Here is a 21,604-nt window from a genome sequence, read left to right on the forward strand (position 1 = left end):
CAGCATTAGTGACATCTAGGAATTCCAGCAAACGTGCAACAATTATTTTTGATTTACATGAGCTCTTCAAATATTCAGCTGTTCTCTTTGTGGGTCTGCTGAAGAGGGCTATGTAATTGAGGTGGTAACAGAACTGAGCAGGGTTCATGTCCTCTGTTGCAGCCCTGAGAAAGGCGCGGAGGGAACAACATCTGATCAGTAAAAGGCTGGTGCGAGACATCCAGGAACAAGAACAACCCGATGGCACGTCATTCGCAGACGAGTCTCTCTCCCAGTTTCAGGTTTGTGTGTTAAAAACTTCTTTTCTGTTATTTTGTGCACTAGATTTGATCGATTGGCTTCCTAAACCTCACCTCTTAGATGACTAGGAAATAGGTTTGAGAACACCAAACGTGTTCCTGCCCGACAAGAGAACACAATGATATTTGAATGTAAGCCCAATATGCAGCTTTAAATTAGGAGTATATTCTAGCAGTACCAAAGAACATTGTGGCAGTAGTTCTGTTATACTCTGTTTGCATGCAATCCTGTTAGTTTGCATGTTCACCAGTAATTTTAAATACACCAAAATTAAAAATAAATAAATCTACGTCCAGACAGTGCGATGTGACTCCATCTTTTTTAGTTTTGTGTTGGGTCCAGTACAGCCTAAAAATGACATTTGCAAGAATTGACAGAATCCTGCCTCACCAGTCTTGAAGAGGCATGATTCCCTCAGCGGATCCTTGCGAATGGCTGCAAATGTAGGAATGAACCCCTGCGTGGATGAGCAGCAGTCTTCTGTCCCTGTATTCATAAAATTCTATCATTGCAGTCCCTGCTTCGGAGCAAAGGGTATACTGTAATAAAATGTGACTATGTCAAGGGACAATGGAGAAAGCTTTCAGAGTTCCCATGGATTTCTGTCTGCCTCCACAACCCCTAAATGCCCCCAATGTACATTCACATAGTGAGACCTGTCTCTCATGGATTGTATTCTCTTTACTAATGGATATCTAACGGAAGCCGGTATGTGGTTTACAAGGTGCCTGAAGCAGTCCCAATAGATTGAAGACATACTTGTGAGTAGTAAGACAGTGGACTTTCCCCGCTCTCCTTTGCTGATAATTTTCGAGGGCTTGTAATATGAATATTGTGAGTCACAAAGCCAGTTGCCACCTGCAGTGCTTCTTTAGTACATTGCAGTTTCAGATTTTGCATTTTCAAAGCCTGCAGATTAGCTCATAGTAGATTTTGAAACTCCAAAAACCATTATTACATCTGACTCTTCGCATTCATTTGTTTTCCTTAAGGTTGACCAGCTTCTCAAGGATGTCCAGCATGGACAAGATCGAATGAAGTCCTTGACTCGCCTTCGAAAGTGTCTGCAGTTCAGAGAAGGACAGCAGAACTTCGTAAGGTAAGAGTTCATTTGTATGATGCCCTCTGAAACGACAACCATGCTAACCAAACTGGCTTCCACATCCCTAAGATGCATTACTTTTATACTTTTTCATAGTCTTTAAATATCTCACGACGAAAGCCAGCGTTTGATGAATGAATGAGGAATTTATAAAGCGCACGGCTACTCCGTGAGTGTCCCGGCACTAGGCAAGAAGCACATATCTATGCTCATGATTGACTAGTCTTTGAGCAGGTGGGTTTTCAGTTGCTTACAAAATGCTTTTGTGTCAGAAAGGCATCTGAGGGGAAGCAGCAGGTCATTCCAAAGTTTGGCTGCCAGTAGTGAGCAGGCTGATCTACCCCTCCTTTTCTTTTATATGCGTGGAATGGATAGGAGGTGAGCGGATTGAGAGCGTAGTGCTCTATGAGGCCAATATTTGGTCACCCTTTCTAGCAAATAGGCCCGGCCCTTTTTGTTATAGGCCAAGTGTGCTACTGTTAGTGCTTTAAGATGATACTCTTCTTTACTGGCACCCAATGTAGCGGTTTACTTTAGTGACTAGTAAGGAGTGCTTAGGGAGCTTATACAGTAGGCGAATTACCATATTCTGGATTTTTTGTAGTCTGTGTCCGGTCCCCCCAAGGATCTTCACTAAGCCCGATGCTCTTCAACATCTACATGGCCCCCATCGCCGCCATCTTTAGACAGCACGGGCTTAGCATCGTATCCTACGCCGACGACACCCAACTCATCCTCTCCCTCACCAAGAACCCACAAATCACCAGACTCCGCTTCCAAGAAGGAATGAGAAACGTAGCTGCCTGGATGAAGGACAGCTGTTTGAAGCTCAACTTAGAGAAGACCGAGTTCCTCATCCTCGGGCCCTGCACCTCTGCCTGGGACAACACCTGGTGGCCCTCCGCCCTCGGGAGCCCGCTCTCCCCGACTGACCACACTCGGAACCTCAGCATCATCCTCAACTCCTCCCCCGACTGACCACACTCGGAACCTCAGCATCATCCTCGACTCCTCCCTCTCCATGAACCACCAGATCAACGCCATCGCCTCCACCAGCTTCAACTGCCTCTGCATCCTTCGTAAGAACTTCAAATAGATCCCCCCGACTGCAGAAAGACCGTCACCCACGCACTCATTACCAGCAGACTGGACTACGGCACGCCCTCTACACCGGAATCAACAAAACTCTTCTTAACCCCACCCCCCCGCTTCTCCCCCACCCCCCCAGCGCCTTGAGACCCTCGCGGGTGAATAGCATGCTCTATAAATTACTGATTGATTGATTGAGGTACTCTGGCAGTCCTATAGACAGCACATTTGCATAGTCCAGTCTAGATAGAATCAGGGCCTTTACCACGTTTTTTTGGGACATTCCAGGGAAACAGTTTAATCAATTTCCTCAAAATTCGGAGGATGCAGCAAGAAAGAGCAAGAATTTTTGACCACCGCTGAGATCGGAGACTTGAGGGTTAACTGATTTCCCACTAAGACCCCTAGATTCCTCACTTTGTCATTTGAGTTGGGAGCCATGCAACGGAAAGGACAGACCCCCTAGCCAGCCCTGCTTGGGGTCAGGTCAAAATAACAAGACCTCGTCTTGTCAGGGTTGCATTGTCGAGCATTGCATTTGAGCCAGCATAATACTGCCATCACGCAGGCTCCAAAATTTCCCTTGGCCTCAAGGTAATTTTTGTTATATGTATGCAGCAGTTGGGTGTCATCCACTTAGGAGACTACCTGGATGCCGAAGGACTCTATGAGGTGACCCAATGGGATCATATATATATATATATATATTACCCCTTTGCGTGCGTCGGACCGCCCCTGGCGTCTGACGTTACGGTGGACGTGTGCGGAATTCACACCGCGGTCAACGGGTTAAAGAGTGGGGCTCAGGGTCGAACCCTGGGGAATGCCTTATTTGACTGATTTTGATAGAGAGCGGAATGGTTTGAGCCAGACCACTTGTTCCCTGTCTTTTATAAAGGATTCTAGCCAGGCTAAGGTCTTGCCCTCCACCCCAATAGCGGTGAGGCGATTAAACAGAATTTCATGCACAATCGTGTCACATGCTGCCTAGTGATCCAGGAGGATCAGGGCGGCATTTTGTCTGGTGTCTTCTGTGTATTTAATGGAGTTAATTATGTCCATCAGTGCAGATTCAGTGCTATGCTGGGGTCTGAAGCTGAATTGTTAGGGGTGTAGAAGGTTGGAAATTTCTAGGAACGACATTAGCTGAACATTAACTGTATTTTCTAGTATCTTAGAGGCTCCTGGGAGCAGGGATATTGGTCTAAAATTGGAAAGTATTTCTGGGTTAGCGTTGGGCTTTTTCAATAGAGGCATGACGTTAGCCCTTTTTCATGTAAGAGGCACTAATCCTGTATCCAAGGAGGTGGTGAAAAGCTCATGGTAGATGGAGCTCAGAGTGGTTTCTAGCTTCCTCATGATATGGTGCGGGGAAGGGTCTAGGGGGGAGCCTGATTTGCAATTGACAAAGGCCACTTCCACTTTCTTAGTTGTTGGGGGAGAAATGCTAATAGTTTATCCTGAGCCATAGGAATAGAGGCACTTAGGTTGTCTGTAGGAACCGTGTCATGTGTTGCAGTAAGGTTATCCTGATTTTTTTAATTTAATCCTCGTCATACATGGTGCTGTGGGGGGGACGTCATGTGCTGGCTGCTGCGGGGAGTTTAAGTGCGTGCTCCAATGATGGTGGTGCTCAGCTCGCAGCGCTGTTGTTGCTTGCGCAGGACCGGCCGGGCAGCCGCACTGTGACGGTGGCTTAAATCTACTATAATTGTGGCCGCCGCCGGCGGTGATAATGTAATATTGCCAACTAAGGCATCAAGTAGTGTGAAGCTGTCCCAAGTAAGTTGCAGACCAGCAACCACAGAGTGTGACAGTATGCTGTCAATGTGTCAGAGAAGTGTTAAATTTGGCAGCACTGTGCCACGTGACCAAGGCAGCTGCCGCTGCATCACCGGCTGAAGTCCGAGTGGATGGGTGCTCAGGAGACTGTCGTTTGTGAGTGTTGTAACTCACTGGCCTGGATGAAGGGCCCTCTCGCACATTTTATTTATTTATTTATTTTTATTTATTTAAAGAGTTTTATATAGCGCTTGCTAGACCCGAAGGTATCAGAGCGCTTTACATGAGAATCAACAGTGTAACAGAAAAAGATCAACAATTACACAATACATCAAAAATAGGCAATACAATTAGGAGAGGAGAGAAAGGAGAGAGAAAGGTAGTGGAGGGGCAGGGGAGGTGAGAAAGGGAGGATAAGGGAAGAGACAACAAGGAGAGACGAAAGGAAGTCTGACTAAAGAACGACTGGGTAGGTGACGACCAAGGAGGGAATCCACGGCCCATCTCCCTATAGCTAAACCAGGTAGCTCCATCAGGCATCAGACAAAATAGCTAGATCTCAATTGACGAGGGGAAATTCACAGATAAACAGGGTGGGGACTAAGGGCCCGGACAGGTGAGGGCAAAGGTCAGGGGGGGAGGAAAGGAGACCGGTGAGGGGGAGGAAAGGAGACACAGCAGGGAGACGAGAAGAACTGTGCCCAATGTCCGTCTGGGTAGGTGATGGTCGAGGGGGTGCGCCCAGGCCAATCTCCTCTATAGCTGTCTAGCTGCTCCGCCGGGCATCAGTCATGTAGCTCAGGTCTCAGCGGTCAGAAAAAATAAAGATGACAGTTTTGCAAAGTTACATTAGATACAGTAGCCTAGTCAAACATAGAATAACATGTCCCAATAGAGGATGTGGGGAAAGGGGGAGGGGAGTTGAAAAAAGGGGCTGGGAAGCAGGTCAGTTCTGGCAGACCGGCAGTGGAGGAACAGTACATCATGAAGGCCCAAAAAGAGTGAAAGGGACAATAGCACAGGTGGAGTCACATAGTCATTAAGTCCAGCGTCAAATTCAATCACTGCGTTGGGTTATCTCGGCAAAGTTGGGGGACCATAAGGAGGGGGTGAGACAAGGGAGCCCCATAAGTGGAAAATCAAGTCTGGAGGGGAGAGAGCGTCCAAGTGGGGGCCATCCCAGGGCAATGGACGGGCAGGCGGCCAAAGGCGTGGACCAGCGATAAGCAGTGATTGAGGAACCGGTCAAAGGCAATCAAGGTAGAGTGCACGGAACCACAGTCCTCAACAACCTCGGCACAAAATGGCAGATCACCAGAAAATGAGCGCCCCAAAAAAAAATCGAAGGAGCAAAAACCAACCTCCTGGAGCAGGACTGGTTGGGGAAGGCAGGCACAGGACCAAGAGGAACGAAGGCTGCTGGAAATCGGTACCACCTGGACCAATGTCTCTCAAGTCGTCAAGAGAAGTTCGGCAGTAGAAACCCAACCCTGTCTGCTGTAGAGGTGGGGGAAATCTGACTGCAGCCTCGATGAGGTGTCCATGACTGTAGCCTTGATGAGGTGTCCAGACATCGTGTGGTAGACATGCCCAACCTACCAGATGCTTGTGTATATAGATCACAGTGTGAGGTTGTAGGGAGGAATTTTTCCCCGATACATTCAATTGCCGCCATCTTGTCAGGCAGTGCCAAGAGTGAGATCAGGGATGTCGAGGGGCATCTTAATGTCCGTCAGCGGTAGAAGACAGCCGCCGTGGAAAGCACATATCAAAAACAGCTTGAAGCAGATTGCCCTGACCAGTGCTCGAAATGCAGAACGTTCAGCACAAATACGGAGGGGAGTGCCACCATCACAAGGTCAGGCAGTGATCACGGCTGCTGAACTGACCAACGGTCACTGCCGGCAAGCATTTAAAATGAACAGTACCTTGGGAGCACACTGAAAGACACCAGATGCCGCAGGTGCTCCGGTCTGGCTGGGGCCCCACCAACCCGATGACTGTTTCCAGCACAGAAAGGCTCTTCCGCCGATATCCGGGCGGGACGCCCGTGAGCAGTCAGAGTGCGACCTCAGATCCCACCTCACGAGAAACACCGATCGGTGCGTGCCATGGACACAGGGAATCGCAGAACGAACAACACATGGGTTGAGTCCAGGTAAGGTAGGTGGCGGCCGGCGGGGGGAAGGGCAGCCAGCTCATCTCCTCTTAGCAGCGGGCAGCTCAGTCGAAGCAGCGGCCATGATGGTTGGTCTCTCTGATGGAACAAGGTGGAAACCCAAATGCTTTTCTGTCTCCCGGCATGGACAGTGAGACGTGGCTTGTGTCCTAGACCAAGACGGACGGGCGTCCATATTTGGATTCACTATATCACTTACCATTGCTATTGAAACTGTAAGATTTTCATGAGGTTGTTTTGCCAACTTGCATAGTCTTGGAACTTCAAGGGTATAATGTGTGCACATCCTTTCCTTGGTCTGGGTCACTACTTACTGGCGTCAAAGTGGGATGAGGCCTTACTAATCACTAGGTGATCTGTGGCAGGGGATGGTTGTGCTGAGTGACAGATGACATCAGGACTGTGTAATGGCTTTGGGTGATATTTCTAATTTTTATACTGGCAGGGGGACTAGACTTCATTGCTTGATTTTGCTCACTAGGAAGAGTGTCACTCATAGTCGTTGAAATGTCACTCATAATTACACCAACATTTTGAAAATGTTACACATAGCAATCTGAAACCTTGGCAGCAATGTCTGATCCTTCTATAGAAATGGCTGCTTTTCTTTGTCCTTTTTGACAGTTTTCTGTGCCTATTTTGGTGCTTAGCGTTAGTGATTTAGGCAGTGACACCCAATGTAAAACAGCTTTTAGGTTTCAGATAACAGATTATTATTTTAGCAACTGATATTGTTTTTTTTTTTTTTTAATTGTTCATTCTTTACTTTGTTTCTGGTTTATGTTTAAAATTCAAATTTTTAATTGCTTTATGGTGCACTCCTGGTTTTAAAATTATTTGTTTTACTGAGCAGCTTAATTTGAATCAAGAATGCACTCTCACTTCACCAACTGTGCATTGCTGGCTTCTGTTTCCCTCTCCAAAAACAGAGAAAGAGGGACAAATGTCTGATTCCAGTGCCTTCAAACAACATGCACACATTGGCGAGTTTTGAATTTTCATTTTCTGTAAATTATACAGTAAGAGTTGATTCAGGGACTTGGGAGGTGTTGGCATTGATGCGTTAAGATGCCTCTTCTCCATGGTCAACAGCCTTTGTTTCCTCTTTGCAGGATCCCCAGAAGCATGCGAGCTCTTGTTGGTCTGTTCACCGGCAACATGGCAGATATCCGGTTGGAAGCAGCTCGGTGTTTACATGAACTTTCTCAGTCTGATGACCCCTCTGTCTCTGAGGCGTGTATACCAGCAACTTCCTATCTCCTGACCTACCTTTCAGGACACAGCGTAGCACTCACAGTAATATTTGCTTATTTTTTTCACAATGATTCACAATGATTCAGCCTTATGTGATATTTAGAATGCATGTTGACAGCATAAGCAGAGGAGATGCCTACTGCTAATGTACAGCAATAGGATTGCTTGAGTGCCCATAAACTGTAGCAGCCGTTTGCACCTACTTTTTGGATTCCAGCTTACACTTTCTTTTTCACTATACTGGCCGCAGATGCAAATGTGAGACCTATTGAATTGAAAATGCTTTTTTAGGGTCTGCACAAGGCGCACCCAATAATGGTCGCAGATTGGAACAGTGTGCCCTGTTAAGTGGTCGTGTCCCAGATATATTGCAGGTTTATATGTTCACAGCAGTCGCATGATGTTTATTTTATGCCCATCCGTTGGAACTTTCCTGTGCATGTACGATACTTGCGTGTCACATGTTCCTTGCCTCTTTTCCTCTCTCCAGCTGAATAGTGATCCCAGGCCTTAAGGTACCTAGGATCATTCCCTCAGTCCAGGGCAGGAGTCATTATTTGCAAAACAGCGCACATGTGCGAATGAAGTTGCCAAACAAAACACAAACTTTTTTAAATCCGGTCTAGAAATTCTTTAACTCATATCAATTAAGAGGCAATATGTCTAAACAAGCATTTGCAATGCAATAGGTCTCGCATTAGGAAAGTTTGAGCTATTGGCATTGTAAATGACAATATTTTTGTATGTGTTGGTTTTGAAAATGGATACATTAATAGCATTGTTATTTACAATCCCAATAGCTTAAACTTTTGCAAATGTGACACCTATTGCATTTGTAATGCAATATGTGTTGTGTTGAGAGTGGGAGAGCGGGACAGTGGGAGAGTGGGTGGGAGAGTCAGTGAGTGGGTGGGTGGGAGAGTCAGTGAGTGGGTGGGAGAGTGAGTGGGTGGGTGGGAGGGAGAGTCAGTGAGTGGGTGGGAGAGTGAGTGGGTGGGTGGGAGAGTCAGTGAGTGGGTGGGAGAGTCAGTGAGTGGGTGGGAGAGTGAGTGGGTGGGAGAGTGAGTGGGTGGGAGAGTCAGTGAGTGGGTGGGAGAGTCAGTGAGTAGGTGGGAGAGTCAGTGAGTGAGTGGGAGAGTCAGTGAGTGGGTGGGAGAGTCAGTGAGTGGGTGGGAGAGTCAGTGAGTGGGTGGGAGAGTCAGTGAGTGGGTGGGAGAGTCAGTGAGTTGTAGGGCTGGATTACATTCCATGGCTTCCAATTAAAATTACCATCGGACAATGAATCCAGCAAATAAGGACTTTGGCTAAACAGCTCCCCCATTACCTGTTAAGACATTTTTCATCAAGTATCACTTGGACGCTCATGGACTGTGTGCTTGTGGCAGCTGTATGGGGCATTTGTTATTAGCATGCATAAGCTACTGCTGAAGGTCTTCGAGCAGTTTCCGGTTTTGCTTTATTATGCCTGAACATTAGTATGCAAACTACTAAAGATATTTCAATGTGATTCTCTCGAGGCTCGTTAGTCCCTTATCACATCCCCAAATTCTCCTACAGACTTTACAGACTTTAACTTAGAGATTACTCTCCAGGTTAAGAGGGAAAAAAAAACTAAACATACACGGCGTTCCTGGCGATCAGAATCACGGCAGTAATGGTAACTGCTTTTGCTACTCGAAATGCGAGCCTTAGCGATTTTATTTAGGAGTGGCTATAATTAAACATAATGCATTTTATTTTTCTTGACTGCTGTACTGACCTGTGAACAAAAGAAACTAATTCTGACTGCCAGAAGAGAGCATCATAGTTGCATCCCAGAATCATGCAAGGTCAATAGCCACTGCACAGTATGCCTTTTACAGTAAAATAACAAGGAAGTGTCAGCACAGAAAAGCGGGCGAATAAAATAAAACACAACTTTTACACATATCGAAGTCCTATGTGCTGACGCGGTGCCCAGGGTGATGTGTCTACAGACAGGAAAGGGTTAAAACGCAAACTCACCGCAGCAGCCCGGCTTCAACAGGAAGCCAGGCAACCTTTGTTGGGACGGGGGCGGGGCCGGACACGCGACCGGAGCTTCCCAGGAGGCAGGCTGCAGTGGCTGGCGCATGGCTCCGGTGCAGAGAGAGGAGAGCCCTGCGTGCAGCCGGCGTCCGCCCGGGAAGCCAAGGAGCGGAGTGCCGGTGTCCCTGTGCCCGTTGACGTCGGAAGAGTCCTGCGGAGTAGAAGTCCCGGTGAGTGGGGCTGCAGCGTGTGTATGTGTGTGTGTACGCGCGCGCGCCTGTGTGTGCGTGCGTGCATGCAGAGGGGTGGGGGCTGGATGTGTCCGGTGAGTGGGGCTCCGTGCTTGCGTGTCTGTGTGTATGCAGAGGGGTGGGTGGGGGGCGGCAGCGTGTGTGTGTGAGCGCCCGCCTGTGTGTATGCGTGCATGCAGAGGGGTGGGGGCTGGCTGTGAGTTACTCTGCGCAAGCGCGGCTCAGACGCGCGCTCCCGCGGTCAAAACTGAGACTGCAAAAGCGCGCGTCTGAGTCGTGTCCACTCTCCTGAATACGGGTCACATTAGGTCTGTAGCAGACACTCTCAATGCTCACGCATTGAGAGTACGTCTGCTCGACCTAAAAACAGTTTTCTTCTGATGGATAACTTAGCCGGATGTATTTCGCTTGACTCCATTCTTCACAAATTGAACTCGTCACCTAAAGGCACTTGCAGTTGTTGCGTACTCGGTTAATACGTTCCCTGTTTGGATATTCTTTGATTCGTTGTGGCAGCACAAGTTTTTTTCCATCTAGTCCTGCTCCAAGAATATTACCACTTTATTCTCAAAGTCACCAATGCATAACTGGTGTTTACCCGTGCTGTGTAGTAAAAGGTGTTAATACCCCGCAGGCTTCAACAACTCTCTTCTCTTTTAATCTCTCTGAAGACAAAGGGTTTATTGGTTTTACATCGAGTGACGTGTGTAGCATAACAAGAACTTAATTGTTGTTCAGCATTGTTTCTTAAATGATGACAATTTCAAAATACTGACAGGTAATCCCCACTATAATAAGCAGTACTACATTTGTATTCTTCATGAGCACCTACACATTACACCGAGACCCTGAAGCCCGTTATTGAAGGATTACGTTTTAGAATCAAGAGACATGTTGATCTATGTACAACCCATTTCTATGAGAATATCCGACTTTTTTCACCATCAAGATTACTTAAATCTCGGAATCCATTCATTATCTAAGGCACGGCTACGCTAAATATGCCACCGTCAGTCAAAGACAGGAAGCCCTTATTTGTGAACATCATTAAGCTAAAGGTGGGCATTGGTCAAAGGAGGTGTTCATCGATATAATTTATACCTGTGCTTTCTGGAGTTTAAATCTCATAATAACGGACTGTGCTGGCGAGAAGCAGGGCTGTGATTTGTCAGATTACCATCATGTCCAGTGTTTACACTTTACAGCACATGGTAGGTGTAATCTGTTTGTTGTAAAACCCTCTCAAGTTTACAATATATATATATAAAAAAAGTTGTGATAGGTAGCCTGATAATTTGTTTACAGAGCCAAAAATGTTTGAGAAATGGGCCTCAGCTTCTTGTGCCTTATCAAATCACGACCTGTTGCCATGCTGTAGTTCCTCGACCAAGGTTTGTGGGGTGCTGTAGGTGTTTTAGTACTGGTGGCGGTGCTGTCACCTGGCTGTGATTGACTTTATACACAAATACCTTAGTCCACTGTAATTCCAGATTTAACTGAAAATGGCGTCAGAGATGACTACGAAAAACCCACTTGAAACATAATAAGTGATACTGTGTACAACTCTTCCTACTGGGTCAACGCTCCAAATTCAGTGCTTCAGCAATCATGATTAAACAAGCATTTACAATGCAATGGTCTAGGCAGTATTATAGGTAGAGCTATTGGCATTTCTTATTATTATTTTATTTTATTTTGTTATCCCTAAGTAAATGTTATTGTCATTTCTATTGTTAATAGCTTAAGTGTTTGCATATGTGTTACATATTGCATTAGACATATTGCATTAGCAGAGAGAGAGAGTAAGGTAGCGAGATAGAGAGGTATTGAAATAGAGAGTGAGTGATGTAGTGAGAGAGTGAGGTAGATAGAGAGTGAGGTAGTGATGGAGAGTGATGTTGTGAGGTAGTGGGATAGTGAAAGATTGATGTATTGAAAGAGAGAGTGAAGTAGTGAGTGTTAGTGATGTTGTGAGGTATTAAGATAGAAACAGAGTGATGTAGTGAGATAGTGAGGTAGTGAAAGAGAGTGTAAGTGACTTAGTGTATTTGAGAGTGAGGTAGTGAGATAGAGTGAATTAGTAATTTAGAAAGAGAGAGTGAAGTTGTGAGGTAGTGAGAGTGATGTCGTTATTTTTTGAGAGTGTGGTGATATAGTGAGGTAGTGAGAGTGAGAGAAATAGCTAGAGTGATGTAGTGATAGAGAGGTAGTGAGATAGAGAGAAAGTGAATTTTGAGTAGTGTGTTAGAGTGAGAGATAGTTACTGTTGTAGTGATATTGTGTTGCGGTGAGAAAGAGAGTTGAGTAGTGAGTTAGAGAGTTAGTGAGAGAGTGTAGTATAGTGAGTGGTAGTGAGAGATAGTGAGGTAGTGAGAGATAGAGATGTAGTGAGAGTGTTAGTGAGAGAGTTAGGGAGAGAGAGTGACGTAGTGAGAGGTGTGGGGGAAGAGAGTGGTGTGGGGGAAGAGAGTGGTGTGGGGGAAGAGAGTGGTGTGGGGAAGAGTGGTGTGGGGGAAGAGTGGTGTGGGGGAAGAGAGTGGTGTGGGGGAAGAGAGTGGTGTGGGGGAAGAGAAAAACACTTTCGTCTCAAAGCATAAAAAAAATTAAAGACCAAATGGCTTACCTGGCACACCGGGAAAAGGGGTCCATACACGACGGGATGGTGACGAAGACAAATCGGACGGGACAAACAGCTCACAGGACACAGGGAATCATAGAAAGCAAACACAAAAAGACAAAATGTAAGCAAAAAATACAAAATGGCTTACCTGCCGGTCCTTGCATCACGGAGAAAGCCGGACAGCCACAACTGCAAACAGAGCTCACAGGACACGGGCACACCGGGAAAAGGGGTCCATACACGACGGGATAGTGACGCTAACAAATCGGACGGGACAAACAGCTCACAGGACACAGGGAAACATAGAAAGCTTGCATCACGGAGAAAGCGGGAAAGCCACTACTGCAAACGGAGCGCACAGGACACGGACAGACAGACAGACCGGGAAGACAAATAGGACGGGACAAACAGCTCACAGGGAAACACAGAAAGCAAACACAAAAAGAGAGAATCACAGGGAAACATAGAAAGCAAACACAAAAAGAGAAAATGAATGCAAAAAATACAAAATGGCTTACCTGCCGGTCCTTGCATCACGGAGAAAGCGGGACGGCCACTACTGCAAATGGAGCTCACGGGCACACTGGGAAAAGGGGGCCATACACGACGGGATGGTGACGCTGACAAATCGGACGGGACAAACAGGACACATGGGACGGGACAAACAGCTAACAGAACACAGGGAAACACAGAAAGCAAACACAAAAAAGAGAGAATGTAAGCAAAAACAATATGGCTTACCTGCCGGTCCTTGCATCACGGAGAAAGCGAGACGATCCTCATGGGAAGACAAAACAAATAATGGCGGACACAACGTTCCAAATTTTTCGGATTGGGGGCGTGTTCGGTATTGTCAGAATGGGCGTGGCCTAAAAGTGGAAAGAAGAACACCGAACACACCTCCAAATCCGAAAAGGACGGAGCCTATTCGGAGGGACAGCTCTCTCCTCCAATGGCTGGCCTCCGTTTAGGAAGCCAGCCAATGGGAGAGAGGCAAAAACAGAGGCGGGACAAATAGTCCACACTAAGAAACATTAAATCTTGGTACTTCCGGTTCTGCCTTCGGCAGACCGGATATTACCTCGACCTAAAAACTTCCCTTGCTCTGGAGAAGTGGAGCACTTTCATTATCAGGGTGGCATCAGCTAAGTGCACCGTTCTCTCAATGATTAGTTACACGTTTTTATCAATTGCAGACGTTGCACAGGATTTCTTTTTAAATACACATTACTCACCACTGAAGAATGCTAAAAGAAATTACTGTCACTCTGTGAGATGCTACAGATCATTTCCAAAGTGCAGGTTTCAGAAGAGATGTTATTTTCCAGCTCATTGGCACTAATTAATGGCATTGTAATGATTGAGTTTTCTCTGAAGTACCCTGTGAATGTTGGCACTATGTAAAACCAAAAAATAAATTCCACACTTTTTAAAAGTACTGTGTATGCAGTTATATGTTGTCTGTTGTTTATGCTAATGGGAGCAATTATGCGAAGTATGAGAACTTAACCTAAACTGTATTATACTCTCTGCGCGGGCTGGACGTTTTAGATAATAATGAAGCTTAACGTGCATGAAAAATGGTTGTTCAGCTGTTGGAATGTTTACGAGTTGTATCAATCCTTGCATATGCTTTTGATGTTCTCAGGAGCTGTGCCTGTACACGCTGGGTAACCTGGCAATAATGAGTGAAGGTGTGAGGCGGACGCTTCTAGCACAAGGAGTAATTCCTGCACTTTTACTCTCTATCCAGGTAATTTACTGCATCATTCTTCCAGGGTGTTAGAAATGGGGGTCTAAAGTTGCCAGTGGTTTGCATCCTGTCCGAGTAGGGACCCATCCTTCTAGTCAGGATAGAGTTCCACACCTAGACAACCCCTGCTCACCCCTGGGTAGCTTGGTACAAGCAGACAGGCTTATCTCAGCGGCAATGTGTAAACTAGTTGTACATAATACACACAGTAACAGTGAAAACACCACAAATGGACATCACACCAGTTTTGAAAAATAAAGTATCTTTATCTAAACCAAACAAGACCAAAACAATAAAAATCCAAGATAATTAACCTAAAATAGGACTTTTAAAAGGTTTCAAGCAATTATGTCCATAGAACTCTATGGATGCATGATTTTTACACAAAGTACCTCAAATGCGTCAAAATCCACAATAGCCACAGAGGTGGTAAGTGCCAAAAAACACAGCATTACGTCATTTCCGTAGTCCTTGTGGGAGGCAATGCGACAGTTCTGCATGCAGGAGATGTGATGCGTCGAATCAAGACTGTAGGGGGAAGCGAGGCGTCAAAATCCAAGACTCTGGTCTGTGGGAGATGTGTGGAAAAACTTGGCGACAGCCGATGATGCTGGGGGCTGCGTGACGAGGCTTCGCTTCACCCAGCGTATGTTTCGAGAGGCTGGCACTGTGCGGCGGTACTCGGCGAGGCGTTGAGTCGTCCGGCTTTGGTTCCGAGAGATTTTGCAAGGCTTTGCGTTGCTTCTTACACAGATCAGCTGCAAAACCACATCTACAGTCCTTTGACTGAAGGTAGGCACCTCAGACAAGGGTAGGACTCACAGAAGGCAGAGTCTAGCAGTACCAGCAGAGTTACAGGAAGTCTTTTTTGTGGTTGAGACTTCTTCACAGGAGGCAAGCACACACAAGCCCATAGAGAAACTTCACAAGCAGGATGCAAAGCAAAGCCTAGTTGTTTTCCAGTCCAAAGCAGAAGCAGCAATTGCAGGTCAACCCAGCAAAGCAACACACAGCAAAGGGGCAGTAATCCTCCTTGCAGCTCTTCAGCTCTTCTCCTTGACAGAGGTTCCTCTTGATCTAGAAGTGTTGTAAAGTTCTGGGGTTTGAGATCTAACTAATACTCCTTTAAAGTCTTTGTTCAGAAAGTCTTTCTTGCTCAGTAAAACCAGTTCTGTCTCCCAGTCACACTATAGGGGGTGGAAATAGCATTGTGAAGGGCAGCCACAGCCTTTTCAGGTGCTAGTGACAACTCCTCCCACCCCTCTAGCCCAGGATGACTCATCAGCATAAGTTGGGCACACCTCAGCTCCCTTAGTGTGAGTGTCTGGAGCTAATGAAAAACCGCCCTGTAAGTCTAAAACCAGACGGTGAATCCACAAGCAGGCAGAGGCACACAGGATGGTTAAACAGGAAAATGCACACTTTCTAAAAGTGGTATTTTTAAACACAATTTAAAAACCACCTTTACCAAAAGGTGTTTTATTCAATTCTAAGTTCAGAGTGCGCAAACTCCAAATCTCTTTCTTTTCCCAATTGAAAATTACACTTGTACAATGTTAGTTCCAATGATAGCCTATGGGGAGAGCTAGTCCATGTAATAGTGAAAAACAAAATACACAGTATTCCACTATCAGGACAAGAGCCGGGTCTGGTGGCTTAGGGGACTAATGCATCCACTCTAGGGGCCTGTGTTCGACCTCGTGGTCACAGGTTTAAATCCCGAAGAGTCCACTCAGCCTTTCATCCATCTGAGGTCGATAAAATAAGTACCATTGAGTTTGGTAACAATAAACATCTGTTATTCAGCGCCCTGAGACGCTAGCCTGTGTGATATGTGCGCTTTACAAATACACGTTATGTTATGTTAGGACATGTAAAACACACCAGTACATGTCCCACCTTTACCATACACAGCACCCTGCCCATGCGGGTACCATATGCCTACTTTAGGGGTGACGTACATGTAAGGAAAGGATTGCAGGTCGACATTGCAGTTAAATACTGCACACGCAGACACTGCAGTGGGCTACTTGCGTGGGTGGCGCAATCAATACTGCAGGCCCACTAGTAACATTTGATTTGCAGGCCCGGGGCACACACAGTGCACTTTACTAGGGACTTACCAGTAATTCAAATATGCCAATCATGGAGAACCATTCAGGATTACAATTTACACAGAGAGCATATGCACGTTAGCACCGATCAGCAGTGGTAAAGTGCCCAGAGTCCTAAAGCCAACAAAAACAGGTCCGAAACAATAGGAGGAAGGAAGCACTTGCAGTTCTCGGTTTGAATGAATAGTTGTTACTTGGCCAACACAGTATTTAAGAATAGATAGAATGAATGATTTGTCAAAGTCCTGCATACCTGATGTGTGCCAGTTTGTAAAGTGAAGTAGACTAAATCAATAGAGGACAGTATTTGAAGTAGAGTGCATGCTAGAGCCATAAAGGAGTGACCCAGTAGAAGTTATAGAGTTAGGTCAAGGCGAACTATAAAGTACAACATTAAAGTGGCATGCTTACAGTTTTGTCCACATTAGATCTGAGCTTCTAGCAGCGATATATTGTAGAATACACGCAGACCTTCTAGCAACATATAGAGCAGGCAGTTTGTGCCATCCAAGGTGTAGTGACCTCCATTAGGCCTCTCAAGGTTTCTCAACACAGAGCTCAAGCATATTGTCCGAATCCATACACTTCTCTTTACAAGTTCCAGAGAATGCAAAAGATCTGCCGTTTTTAGGTCTAGGGGCATTTGTGTATTGATTAACCGGAAATGAAAAGCAGGGGTCATGAAAATTAGTGATCAAAATGAGGTCTTTTTTATTGGTCTCATTCAAATGTAACAATATAGACTTACATTGGTGGAATATTTACCTAACGTGAATTTGGATATAGCACTGTTTCACTAATAATCAATATTTGATTGCAGAAATGTAATCAAAGCTGATTTTAATTTCATACTAGATTTGATTTTAGGCTGGCATGTGGGTGCCTAAGTACAAAGACAGAAACCGTCTGAGATTTGTTTTTTGCTCCCTTATGAAACCATTTGCGGATCACCCTGTGGTTTGGGGATTAACAATATTCTAGTGTAGGAAATCGGTTTTTAAGGGAGTGAAAGACCTCACATTTGATTTGCATTGCAGAAGAACTCACACAGAGTCACCACAATCCAAAGCCCATTAAACAAAAAAGAATCTCAAACTTGCCGTTGGTATAATTTTTTTGTTTGAATATGTTTATTGCATTTTGTCATTATACAACAGTACATATATGCAGCGGTAGCGATTAAAAGGCGCTGTTGCTTAAGGTATGGAGTCCCAGTTTTTGTGGATCATCTCACCCTCGTAGAGGTATGGCAGGAAAGAGCAAACTAAACAGGTGCATAGTTAAACAGCATGACAAATTCGTATAGCACCAGCTGTTGTATGTTACATTTATGTTCAGTGGTGGTAAGGGCCCAATGTTGATGCAAGGAACTTCTGCATTACAACTGCATATCCTAGACTCATTCCATATAGCGCTCAAAGTATACCATGACCAGAGAAACAGCTCAGTCGTTCACATCGGCAATATATTACACATTCAAAATTGCATTTGAAAACTACTAACTATAAAGAACAATTCCAGAGATATAGAAAACCATAAACCAGGTGGTGTCTAACTGTGTTCATGTATGTATGAGTGGAGCCGGTGGTGCGGAGAGGAGTGTAATCCGAATGTGACATGTCGTCGGTAATGTAGCAATCGTAGGAGTCTTCACGTGTGCAGTAGGGTGTAAGGGAAGCTCCGTGGAGGGGGGGGGCAGGGAGGGAAGGAGAAAGGGAGGGGGAAAGGGAAGGGGGGAGGTTGGGAGCGTTGCCGTTGGTATCATGACACAATCTGCTGGGCTTTCCTCAGAGAAAGTTGCATGTGGTACTTGAACAACAAAATTAGTATAACATTTTAATTATGAAACAAACCAGATAAAATTCCAAAGCCAATTTGGTTAAAATAGCAAACTTCATTGATTAAAATTTCACAAAAATGAAGTATGTCTAATGGAGAGATTAGGAGTTGGGGTCCATTTTTGTTGAAACAAAAATATACATGTTTATTATTTTACAACAGACGCAAAGAGTAATAACACATACCCCATACAAATATACTCCACTACACTAATGCTAGGTCAGTTATACAGATACAAAATGGAAATCCTGGGTTATAACCGCATGTCATAAAATCAAGATCCTACACAAATCACCGTAGTGTCCCACACCTGTCATGTAATCACAACTCCCCATCTTCCGTACAATATTCAGCACAGAGGTATGCCAGTGATTCACATAATCTTGAACATCAATTGATTTCACGATGTTCACTCCATTGACTCCCACACACTTTCGTAAATTTCTTGGGCAATCCGCAGCTGTCAAAATTCAGTGGCCTTTGGCTGCCCCATCGTTGTGCAATATCTGACCTAGCAAAGCCAATCCTGTTCACACAGACGTTTCTCATAATTTGAAGGGACGGAACCGCATACCCTCGTTGCACAATGCAAACATATTAGTGATTCAGTAATTGTTGACGAGTGATCTCTAAACCTTTAGCACTCTAGTGTTATAGGTCGTTCTCAGCTACTATGGATAGAAAATGCCCACCCCATTTCAGCCTTTCAAACACTTAACACTCCTCCAACCTTCAGCATTTGGACATGTGTATAATATTCACTATATAGAATTTTAAAAGTTGGATAAGTCTAAATCCAGATCTAAAAGAGAACGGTCAAGGGAACCCCTTGGCCATCTCCCAATCTGCTACCATCCAAGATCTCTTACCCAACAACTCTTCAACCTCAGGATTTCAGGGGTTTCCCTAATCAATTCTGTATGTCGCTTTTATGGCCAGTGGTTCATTTAATGTTCTATTTTCCATGGGTGAAATTTGTCGAATATCACGCAGTTTGCCACGCTGTATCTTTCAGTTATGGGACTGTGTGAGTGCAAATCCAGACTCGGATAATCGAATGATCTTATCCCCTATAAAACCTAAGCCTTCTTAACGTTTTAGATCATTACGACATCCGTCTGCCTAAAGACTTCTAGAATGCCAACATCACAAAGATCTTGCTGCCCATAGGCCTATCCGTGTAGTAACAATTACTTTCCAACCCAGCCAGGATGTGGTTATGTGCCATACTTGTATTGCACCCTCAAGGGGTTCAGACTGCTTCGTAGGTATTCGACCTCCATATAGACCCTTGTTTAGCCTCTTTCTCCCATGGTTTGGGAGCAACCACCAGTGCAATGCAGAGAAAAGCCATTCACTCTGTACTGCTGATTTGGATGGTTCTACTTGTGCACATCCAGCACCACTCCTTTCCTGTGTCATCAAAGATAACTTAGTTTACCATCCAAGGGCAAAGTGTGGTGCAAAGTGGCTATTTTTCTGTAAAACACCTGGGGGTATTTTCCATGAGGTAGATTAGCTTTGGGAAGTCAATCATTTTGTATGAAGCTGTTCTGCCCATTACCCAAAGTCAGTCTTTAGAAATAAAAAATATATACACACTCCGATGAACTGGCTGTGATTTTCAAAAAAGAAAACAGACATCAGTGGCAGCAGTGTATTCATTGTTAGCACTGAAACAAAGCAATGCCTACCAGTAAATGGTTTTAAAAGAAAGGTTTTGGGGAAAATGCAGGTAATGAATTACAGTTTGAATCCTTTGCAACAAAGTTCTTTTGTTAAAACCTAGTTATGTTTTTTTTTTTTTATGAAGACTGGTTCTTTGGACATTAGCTGTGGTTGCAAGATGTCCCAGTTCTCCCTTACTTCATATCAACAGCAGAATGTCCTTATGCGATTGGTCCCCTGTAAATTCCTTATGTGACAGTTTCTCCTTTATTTGTGAGGTCCATCTTTAGGCATGCAAATGTTTTGGGCCCCCATTACAAGGCAGAAGTGTTTATGACATCATACAAAGGTTTGAGCTACCAGGACAACTAATTATCCTAAAATCTGAAGCTGTGACAAAATATAAAATGTCACATTTGCAATATCTATATTAAAAATCTTATGCTTTTTGTACGCCATGAGAATGAGTTTTCTACTTCGTAACTAACAAAAACAAGCGTCCCTAAACTACATTTTAACAAGCATCCGTTCACTTGACGTTCACTGCAGAGACTGGCTCTTTAAGTTCTAACGTATGGGAAGAGCTACTTCGGCACCGTAAATCTTCCGCCAGAGATTACTTACTTGAATCACTTCAAGTTTTAGGCCTGACCGACGTCTGGGAAACCTCAATAGATCTCTTGTCCTTCAAAAAAGTAGCAAAAAAATCAGCATGTATCATTTCAGCAATTGAAGACACGAAGGAACTAGCAAACAGAGCGCATGGCTGGATAACGCTGGGTGATTATGGAAGAATACAATCACAAGCATACCTCAATATTGGTATGAAAATAAAAATCAAAGAAAAGTTTCTAAAATTATGCCTCGGAGTAATCCCTATACTCCCACACCTGCCACCCTGGGAGAGAAATAACTCCTCACAGCAGTGTCGCCTGTGCAAAATCGGCAAGGAGGACATCAACCATGCGATTTGCATTTGTCCTAAACTAAAGGACTTGAGGTATAACTTATTACGACCATCCTTCAAACTACATGCCGTTCGGACTTGCAGGCAGGCTGTTAAACTGTGCTTCAACCCCAACAACACCAAATTGAACTGCCAGGTTGTAAAGTTCTTTGATTTAACAGGAAAAAGACTTAAGAGCGTTTGATGAACACTATAAGGTTCTGAGGATAACCACAAACTGGTCTTAACCAATTTTAACTTGATAAGATTAAGTACAAATGGATTTTTTACACATATATACTGATGTTTTATAATTTTGTAAAGATTGTAATTAATCATGTACAAATGAACGATTACTTACTTACCTAACGTTCACTGTAGCATTTAAGCTTGTATTGCCCTTTTTACATGTGTGCACATCATACATTTCAAATATAAGCACTTTGTAGATCTATTTACCTTTTGCAAGGCACAGTTACAGTGAGCATTTGTTATGTAAAAACTTGGTCCACTTATTACGTTTCACATCAAGACCCAGCTAAATGCTTATTGGTCTTCAGCTCATGCTGCTTCTTAGTCTCATGCCATAGGTTCATTCAAAAAGTGGGTGTAGAAATCTGCTTTGCAGGTGTACATTTGGAATTCAGACACCCTTCTCTGTTTGTGCACACTTGACCCCTAATTTACAAAAACGTCAGAC

General features: G+C 44.6%; 1 protein-coding gene across 3 annotated transcripts in view; it reads left to right on the plus strand.

The window, feature by feature from the left end:
* TMCO6 (transmembrane and coiled-coil domains 6) overlaps positions 1-21,604 on the plus strand; it is a 197,664-nt gene that overhangs the window by 18,888 nt on the left and 157,172 nt on the right. For 2 of the 3 annotated variants that reach the window (XM_078653435.1, XM_078653436.1), the window contains exons 3-6: positions 163-281; positions 1,293-1,399; positions 7,565-7,748; positions 14,233-14,337. In XM_078653435.1, coding sequence (XP_078509561.1) covers positions 163-281; positions 1,293-1,399; positions 7,565-7,748; positions 14,233-14,337 — 515 coding nt within the window. The remainder of the gene's footprint in view (positions 1-162; positions 282-1,292; positions 1,400-7,564; positions 7,749-14,232; positions 14,338-21,604) is intronic. The other variant, XM_078653437.1, reaches the window with a different exon arrangement.

The sequence above is a fragment of the Lissotriton helveticus genome, chromosome 7 (assembly GCF_964261635.1).
Source record: "Lissotriton helveticus chromosome 7, aLisHel1.1, whole genome shotgun sequence".
Classification (NCBI taxonomy): domain Eukaryota; kingdom Metazoa; phylum Chordata; class Amphibia; order Caudata; family Salamandridae; genus Lissotriton; species Lissotriton helveticus.